The 9,723-nt window shown below is 34.2% G+C and overlaps 2 protein-coding genes and 1 long non-coding RNA gene across 5 annotated transcripts in view; 1 reads left to right on the forward strand and 2 right to left on the reverse strand.

Moving 5' to 3' along the window:
- LOC122537808 overlaps positions 1–3,413 on the reverse strand; it is a 173,555-nt gene extending 170,142 nt beyond the window's left edge. For both annotated transcript variants that reach the window (XR_006308695.1, XM_043671405.1), the window contains exon 1: positions 2,934–3,413. Coding sequence is in view for 1 of the 2 variants with exons in the window: in XM_043671405.1 (XP_043527340.1) it covers positions 2,934–3,000 (67 nt within the window). In the remaining variant the exon portion in view is untranslated. The remainder of the gene's footprint in view (positions 1–2,933) is intronic.
- A 1,332-nt stretch (positions 3,414–4,745) lies between these two features.
- LOC122537804 lies at positions 4,746–8,352 on the reverse strand. Its single transcript, XR_006308691.1, has 4 exons — positions 8,168–8,352; positions 7,545–7,760; positions 6,065–6,322; positions 4,746–4,946 (listed from the first exon to the last, which is right to left on the reverse strand). It is a non-coding gene; the product is annotated as an uncharacterized LOC122537804 (long non-coding RNA).
- A 13-nt stretch (positions 8,353–8,365) lies between these two features.
- The window catches only part of LOC122537795 (serine-threonine kinase receptor-associated protein), a 2,470-nt gene continuing 1,112 nt past the window's right edge, over positions 8,366–9,723 (forward strand). Inside the window, exons 1-3 of one of the 2 annotated variants that reach the window (XM_043671374.1) lie at positions 8,366–8,636; positions 9,079–9,377; positions 9,452–9,681. In XM_043671374.1, coding sequence (XP_043527309.1) covers positions 8,522–8,636; positions 9,079–9,377; positions 9,452–9,681 — 644 coding nt within the window. In that variant the 5' untranslated portion in view covers positions 8,366–8,521. Of the gene's footprint in view, positions 8,637–8,885; positions 8,910–9,078; positions 9,378–9,451; positions 9,682–9,723 lie in introns of those variants that run through there. The other variant, XM_043671383.1, reaches the window with a different exon arrangement.

Consider the following 9,723-nt stretch of genomic DNA (forward strand, 5'->3'; position numbering starts at 1 on the left):
TATAATACTATAATATTATAATATTAAACTATAATATTAAGCACTAATTATTAGACTGATTAAAGCTATAAAATTTTAAACTATAATATTAAGCACTAATTATTAGACTGATTAAAGTTGTCAAAAATGGTCCAAACCGATCAATTAAAAATTAAATTTACAAACAAACGTACGAGCAACGAGGTTGCCAATAATTAAAAAAAAAAAACCTCAGATCCATCGCGAGCATTAGGCAATCTCGACGAAGAAGATGTTCGAGAAATTCGTGGGCCTTTCGACTCGCAACGATAGCCAGTGCCCCTGGGTCAAGAGAAATTCGAGCTATTTGAGCTTATGTCAGAGAAGGATTACCCCTGTAGATTATGCCCGGCGATATTTTTCTCGAGACCGTCCGTCCCACGTCTAGAGAGCACATCCACGTTGGGCTGGTAAGGATCCTCGCGTTTTATAATTCGCCAACGCGTTGCAGCTAAAGCAGCTTATCTGCGTTGCACAGACAGGCAATTTTCATAGGCATTTTCGTTTTTCACTCGTGCATCCAACGCAGCGTGAGGAAAGATCAAAAAAAATAATCGGTCTCGATATCAACCGTGCTTGAAACTCGGGGCGGGTGTACACACTATATCGATTCTCTCGATGGAAATTCGATTACAGGCTCCGCTGATTTTAATGGAGACATGTTGCACAAGCGTATACAATGGCAGGTTTGATGGTTTAGAGACACGTGCGTTGTCTGCGGGTATGTTAAACAATGGACCGTGATTTGCAGGCCGCTGGAGAACTAAATGAAGATCTTTTCAAATTTCTAATTAATTTTTCGTAATAAATCCTCCCCTCTGCAGAGATATTGAGTTATACGTTGATTGCTGTCAATTGTGTTTAACTCGTAATTGGTGTGATCGGTGCATTGGGTTTATAATATGCAATAATTGCAATATTGCAGTTGATTTGATTTAATTGAACGGATGCAGAGTTTGTGGTTATTGAATAATAAATGTGATTATGTTAGAGTGTTGGCTAAATGAATTTAAAACTTTTCATTTTTTATATTTGGATAGGTGTATTTTCCTTGCAAGATATTTATCAACTATTGTCAATTACGTTTCATTAACGAGGAAATTGGAAACAATTTTTTTTTTTTCAGGGTAAAATGTGAATTTTTACTTGTCGTGGAAACGTGTTGTAAAAAAACATTGATTTATTAAAAAGAAAGTGTTGTATCGTGTGAAAATTTTACATAAATTTCAATTTTAAATTTTAATAAATTTTAAGATTATTCTATGTCCTTTTCGACGATGGATATTTGTTGTGTCTAATAAAATGTTCTTGTTAATTCTCTATTCGTCGCTGTAGTTCATAAACAAACTGAGAACGTGAAATATTTCTACAAGAAGATACCGAAATTTTTTGATTAATTCTTGTAACTTTCGAAGATAGAAAGTAACCTGTACGATTTTATTCCAAATCTGTTTAAAAAGTCGCGCACTGCTATATTTACCCCGAACGTATCTCGTCTACGTGAAATTCTACTTTCACCTTTTCGTATTCACGAAGTTTTCGTTTTGATATCCGTACAAAATCCTCGGCCGTCTCTTATTTCTCCAACTTTTCTGTGTAATTTGTCTCTTCGCGACAAATTTACACAGCCACGCAAAAATCAGTACAATTAAAAAAAAAAAAAAACGGGTAAACAAATCCTTACGAATCCTGCGAGTTCTTTTGTCGAAAATAAAAATAGAAAAAGAATAATATTTTCGTTTATTCAAATATACAGTTACACGCATCGTCCGTGCATGTGTGTTATTTTGTGTTTATCGCAATGTGTCAAATTGATACGAGGTACGGATGAGGGTTGAATCGATTTCTGCAGCGATAGTGGACAGTTCGTCTCAGTTTCGCGGAGTTTAATGGCTGTTTAAAAGGCAAACGCAAGAGCAAATGGGACAAATAAATTCTGTCAGATACCAGTATGCAATTTCTTATTTATTTATTAAACAAAGAAAAACTTTCATCCTCATATTTCATATTTGACTTTTTGATTTAGTAACAGACAGATAAATCTGTGTGTTTATGTATTGTATATGTTTTAAGACTGATAAATATTCCACATCTGGTTTTTTTTTTTTTTTAATCCAATGTATGTAATCCATGAATGTAAATAAATCATTATATTTGCTTGGGCGAAAGAGGTTTCCAATATGACCGCGATGGAATTAACTCAGATGTCCTTCTATCCCAATATTTTCTATCGAGTGAAGCGTATTTCTCAAATGTTTCATTTCGTCAGTTAATTAATTAAGCAACAACACACTTTGCGTAAAATATCGTTTCAGTAATTTAATCAGTGATAAACTTGTTTCTTGTTTCAATATAAATGTATAAACTTGCATAATGTATGTATCATATACTTCAATATCATGACAATGAAGTCTGATCGTATAAGCTCTCCATCACTTGTCGCACTTCATCTTTGTCTGGCTGCGCTGCTGCCTATACTACTTAGGCCGCTCTTATTTTGTTTTCTTTGCAAAGAAACGTATCACGCTTTTCTTTGAAAAGGGCTTTACATTTACAATATCTCTCAAATTTTACGTTACGTGTATTATTATTTCAAGCGACACGCGTTCATCGAGTATTTAAAATATTCGCGCAATTTTTGACTCTCTGAATCAATGAAAATAAGAGTTTTAGGTAAAGTTACTCCAACTTAATAGTATTTATAAATAAATATCTATTTTATCTATTTATTTATAAATAAATATCTATTTTATCTATTTATATATAAATAAATATCTATTTATTTAATCATAAATAAATGGTTATTTATAAATAAAAATCAATTCGAATAAAAAAATTTTATTCAGCTGTTCAAACATTGCGCAGAGAGAGGTGGTCAATAAAAAGGGCAGGGAAGCACGAGGAAAACGACTTACCAGCCAAAGTATCGATGACATGACACTGCAGACAGGCAACGAGAGCGAGCAACGATGTGGTTTTCATTTTTCACCGGGCTTCGTTCCCTCAGTTCCCTCTCAGTTGACAAACGAACCGCCAAACCGACCCCGGAGGACGATCGTACGTGGAAACGCACGTGTGAACGTTGCTCGATCGTGACTCTCCAAAAGGGGGGGAAGGATAGAAGGAGAGGGGGGATGGTCCTCTGTGTTTTTAGTCCGTGCACTGACTCTTACCACCCGTAAACATTCGGCGGTCAAACGAGGAGCTAGAATAGCGCGTGTTTCTTAGCAAACGTCGAACTATCGAACACGATCGACACGATCGATCCCGCTATCGTCCCATAACAATCGTTCCTGATACGACGAGCCGAGACGGGATAGAAAAATTAAGAAAGTCCCGCTTGACGTTTCGTCACCGGCAAACGAGCGAGAAACATCATCCCCACACCGATGACTGAGACCGACTGAGCACGGTGCATCGAGCCTCCCTCGCGTCGTTGCCAAAAACGCCGCAACGCGCAGGCGCAAGCGTCGACCAATCGTGACACGCGGACGGCTATCGCTAACCGCACGCGACGCTCGGCGACATTCTTTTTGTCGGATTTAAAAAGTGACTTTCGCTGTTTTCCTTTGCACGGGATAGGACCGGAAACAGGAGTTCGGCGGGCTCACGTCGTCCGACGAAATTCCGACGTCCCACGTTCCGGTTCTCTTTTTCTCTTTTTCTGTCGTTCGCGTCGTTTGTCGTATACACGCGCGACTTCTCACCCGCGAGCGCGCGCGGGTGTGTGTTTGCGCGCATATGGCTGCGTGTGCCGTGTATATTTACTCTCTTTGAAGAATCAGCGCGCAGACAGGCGCGGCGCAGCGCAACAGGCGCACGCGAGAACGCGTCAAACCGTGCTCGTAGATTAGCTGCGGAAGCGTAATTTTTTTGATCTACGCGTGCGCTAATTGCAGAGATTATGCGTCCCCGTGTAATGTTTATTAGCTGCGATGTATATTTGAGGATAATTACTTGTCGACCTGCTGATGGTTAATTAGGGATAGGAGACTAGCAACTTTGAGTTGCGAAGAGAATATTGTAAAAATTGACATGTGAATTTATTTTTAATTTCAATCTATTAACAACTCGATTAATCACGCTCGGATCAGTTTTAATCGGTAAGGATTGTATTTTTGCAGGTATTACGAATTTTTTTGGAATTATCTTAATATTGTAATAATGTAACATCATGTGAGTTGCAGATATTTATTTATTTACATATTTAGCAGTTTTGCCTTTTATTCATAATTACTGATTGCTTCTTTGTTCGTAAAAATTCAGTAATTTTGTAAATTTTTGATAGAACTTTACTATTGAAAGTAATTGAATTAATATTTAATCGACTTTAAATAATAAAATTCATACCGATGCGAGAAAATTTTGACTGGCAGTAATTTAACACTTCTTTAAAATAACTGTTAATTAAACTTCCATTCAATTAGCGTAATTGTTCGCGATGAATTAAAGCTCGTAGATATAAATGAATACAGCTTTCCGATATAAAATAAAGATGGAATAAATGGAGTTCATTGCTGTTCGAGATAAAAGCACGATAATTTTCGAATGAAAAATCTGTTAATAATTCACAATGAAGCCTCTGCTAGGAATGAAAATAAATTTTTATAATGGTAAATTTCGTTTAATATCGTAAATTCGTAATTTTAATATCTATTGTAATTTAATAAAATTATGCAAAATTTTTAATATTTATTATATTTAATAAAATTTTTAGTCTTCGTTAGAAAAGGAAAAGTAGTTCACTTAATGGAAGACACATTTCTGTTTGAATGAAACTGCCGTTTCGTTAAAAACGACAAAATAATATGAACCATTAGTTTACCTTTTGTTTTATTCAGTTCGATAAGCCAATCTACCGTAGCGTTGCACAAATTGGACAAAAATCGTTGGTTCCATGTTTCTTTCATGTGCATGTAGAATCTATCCTAAAATTCGAAATGAAACGAGATATCTACAAACAGTTTTTTTGAAAAAAGAATAAAAATGAAAAACAAAATTATATTTTAAAAAGTAGTAATAGAACGGAATATTTCCTTGTAATAACATTTATGTGATTTATGTAATTACATGCTTTAAAATTGTCCCGAGACTTTTGACATTAAAAGTTATAATAAAAGAATATTGAAAAATTCTTTGGCAATTTTTACAATTACGATCCTTTTTATTTAAAATAAAACACATTGTTATGAAAATTGATTAAATTTAATAATTAATTCCATGATTAATGTAAAAAAGAAAATTAAGAACTCGTAAACGAATATTTATGATTAATGAAAGAGAAATGAATAAAAATAAGACATGTATATATAGAATTAATACATACAAAACAAATTATTAATATTTCTCTTAATATATCTTGTTTTTTCCACTTTCTTTATAAAAAAAAAGGAACAAATTAATCTTTCTCAAATAAAATTTGAATAAAATTAATTATTCCATCTTCGTTATACGTACAAAGTATACGCAGTTGCATTCACAATCTTTCCTCGTTACATGTCACATATTCTCACATCGAGAATTTCATTTATTTTCTAAAAGCTGTGTATTCTGCAATGGATTTAATTAAAAGTTTCTAGAACTAAAAGCGTGATCTATGCGCTACAACTATTTTTCGTTGGGAAATTAAATTTTTCATAGGGGGGGCGTAACTTTTGACAGGTTGTTTCAGCACGTGTCGATATTGTCACTCTTTTAAAAAAAGAGGATACGAATATCAATTTATTTTGAAACATTATAAATGTCACATCAGTTTCTAATATAGACGATATTAAGACAAATACTTTTATTTGAGAACTTTGATACAAGTACGTATACAGAGTATTTCAACAGGCTATCAATTATATATAATATGTTTTATCTGATTTATAAAAATAGAAGATATTCATATAAGCAAACGCAGATTATAAATATTGATAATAATTAGTATTTATTTGAACAGAATTAAATTAGCTTTTCATCAGAGTTTTTCTCTCGATTCAGAAACGAAATAGATTACAAGGAATTCTCGTTCGACCATGATTCGGTTTGTTCGTGTATTACTTACGCATCGTAATTTCCAGCTATATTGTTTCCCGTTGAAAAACCGGGTCGTTTACTCTTTACTCGCATGAGAGTATTCGTCACTGTCAGACACATTCAACGGAGCAGCCCGTTATTTTTAAAGAATGTTATTATTTCAACCGTAAACATGGTTACGTGTTAACGTAAATGCCTTCATAGGAAACATTTTTTCACTGCCGTAAATACTCGGAAAAAAGCATTGTATAAAATAACGAAACAGATGAGTATTATTCTCTTACAACTGGAACAAAATCCAACATTAAACATTTCGAGAATGATATCATTAATATTACAATTTGATCAGATATACATGTAATTAACAATTTTAACAGATATAATTTATAATTTTATCGTAGATCGTACAATGTGGTATATAAAGTAACTAGCTAAATAATTATTAAATTTTTATTCATTAAACAGTAAAATGATTACTGAAATTATTACTGTAATTATGATATTTATACAGCATAATTATAGCAGTGTATTTAATTCATTTATTATGTTATACTACACTATGGTATGGATTAGAAAATGTATTTCTAATAGTAGCATAGAATAAATTTTGATAATATAAACATGAATATTTATAAAAAAAATTAATATAAAAAAAAAAAGTGCCGAAACCCGGGATCGAACCGGGGACATGTAGATATTTCAGTTTAACGCTCTCCTCATTGACAAGGAGAGGTCACAGCAGTTGGGTCGTCGATTTTAATGAAATTTGGTCTATCGATTCTAAAGCAAATGTAATTTAATTATGTCCAAGCATTTGCGTCAATACTGATTATTTACAAAGATATTTAATTCTTCTATCCTTTCTATCCCTATATATACTACCCCTGTGAAAGTTTTAAGTAGTAACGCAATAGCGAAGCTGATGGTATAGTGGATTCATACCCGGATGTTTCAGGTTTCGAATCCCTCACAAGGGGAGGAGTATTTTTATATTATCTCTACTTTTGTTTACTTTTTTTTTTTTTGGTTTTCTAATTTTTTTACATAGAATTAGACCCAACTATTATGACCTTTCCTTATGAGCTATTTCGGCATTAAATAAAGGTGGTTTTATTTAATTTCAAATACACCTTTTTAAATGACTCACTTTTTTAATTATGTAATATATTTAACATATGTTTATCTCTATATTCAGTGTGAAAACATTTCACCTTAATATCAATGTATTTTTTCAAACAAAGCAAATTACATTTTAACTATTTTCTTGTTTGTTCAATCTTTGTTAGACACCTGAAGGCGTCATAACCTAAACGTTAACATCTGTAAAACTAAATTATTTGTTTCTAATATAAATTTCTTTCAGTATCTTGCAACACAATATAGTTCAATTTTAACATTAGTCATTCATTAACAGACTGAAAGAATCATTGTACTACACTTGTTGAATGTGCTTTTGTTGAAAAAGCAATATGATATTCAATAATTAGTTAAGTTGCGGTAGTACTCACAGTAAATAGTTGCGGACAGTTTATTCGTCATTCTTCTCTCTAACTCGACCTACTTTTATCACATTGTTTCGCATATCTTGTTGCTTGTCAGTCTTTGCACGATGCACAAGTTTATATTTCCCAGAACAGGCTTTAAGGTTATTCGAAGGGAAAGAGATCGGCTGGAACTCACGGTCGCCGACGAAATCACGTGACGGACAAAGATGGACATAGATACTACGAAAACAAAACACGAATTCACGAGAGAGAAACAAAAGGAAGCTGCCAAGGACGCAGAGTTCGATCAAATATGTTTCATCCGCGTAACAAAAAGGTTAGACAAAAGCGAGCAATTAATTAATGAAAATAAACAAAAGTTTCTTCCTAATTTATATTTACTTCATTATAGAAAACATTATAGAATTTAGAATCCCAAATATATGTATGCATAGAAGATTTGAAGCTCCATTAAAATTCTTACGTATATATGTGTAAAAATTATAATTTATACTAATCTTTAAATTACAACGATCATCTCGCATGCGTGAGTCACAATTATATTTCCGTTATATATCTCTTACAGTTATATATTTTATATTTGTTACATTTGTTAATACGCGAAACGAATAGACAACGTTACTTACGAAACTCGTACAAACAACTCCATTCGTTAATAAATCAGAAGACAATTTTTACTAAAGGAAATACGGGAATACTCGCGTCTCGTCCTCGAAACTGGTTGAAGCCAGTTGAAACGTGCTCGGAGGCCGCGGCAACGTTTCTTCCTGTCTGAACTTGGCCTACAGTTCTGTGCGCCTGCTACGTTCACGGCGATCAGTGTCGCGTCGTGCGTAGATGGTGACGGTTCGTTGGAATCTGATTCCGTAGAAGTTTATAGAGGGAGTGTGGAAGTAGATTTGCGTGTAAAATCTCTTCCTCGCGCCCTAACTATCGAGAAAAGTGTAACGGGCCATCGTTTTCGATTGTAATCACATACTATGGCGAATTTGAGACAAACTCCGCTTACGTGCAGTGGACACACGAGACCCGTGGTGCATCTTGCATTCTCCGACATCACTGAATCTGGATATTATTTAATTTCGGCGTGTAAAGGTAATTTGTTTTCGATTCGCCTGCGTCGAGGAGGAACTCGTCGTCGATTTGTGTGGGTCAATCATTTTTGTTTTTTTGTTTTTTCTTTTTTGTTTCGTTCGCGATCGACACGTTCAGTTCTTGATCGCCTTGGCCTCGTTTCTTCGAAAACCAAGGTTTCACACGTTACGGTTTTCGAGGTTAGACACTGTACGTTCGCGATGATACGAGATTTTTCTGATGAACTTTTCTCCTGTTTTCGCCGAAACAAGTTTATGGATTACTTTGATTAATGTATGTGTTAGCCTAATTGGATGAAAGTTTCTGTTTCAATCTGTTTTATCGAAATACATTGAGTCAAGTGTTTTTCTTTATTTATTCCATATTGTACTGAATAAATTTCCAAAGTCAGAGTGCTTCTATGGAAGATTTATATTCAGAAGGGAATTTAATGTGCTTTCAGATGGCAAACCTATGTTACGACAAGGTGACACAGGAGATTGGATTGGAACGTTTGAAGGACATAAAGGAGCAGTGTGGGGCGTTGCACTGAACCCTCAGGCTACAAGAGCTGCCTCTGGAGCAGCGGATTTCAATGCTAAAGTCTGGGACGCACTCAAAGGAGAAGAGATTCATTCGTTTCAACATAAGCACATTGTCAAGTCTGTTAATTTCAGCACAGATTCCAATTATTTGTGCACTGGTTCCAATGAGAAACTTGTGAGAATTTATGATCTTAACAAACCTGATGCAGCACCACAGGTATACGTCTTGTCAATAATGATTTACAAAAACTTGATGTCTAACATTGCGTATTTAATCGATAATGTCAACAGGTTTTCTCAGGTCATAAAAATGGCATCAGACATGTCACCTTTTTCAATAACAATACTGCATTAATTACTTGTGGCGATGATAAAACACTGAGAGTTTGGGACAGAAACAGCGGTCAAGAAGTAAAAAGGCTAGATTTTCCAGCAATTCCAAATTCTATGGAAGTGTCAAAAGATGGAAATATCATTACCACAACTCACTCCAATATAGTTACTTTTTGGAATAGCAGGGAGTATGTTCTTTTTTTTTTCTTCGTCTTTTTTTTTTTTTTTTT

This window comes from Frieseomelitta varia, unplaced genomic scaffold (genome assembly GCF_011392965.1).
Source record: "Frieseomelitta varia isolate USP_RPSP 00005682 unplaced genomic scaffold, Fvar_1.2 scaffold_163, whole genome shotgun sequence".
NCBI lineage: Eukaryota > Metazoa > Arthropoda > Insecta > Hymenoptera > Apidae > Frieseomelitta > Frieseomelitta varia.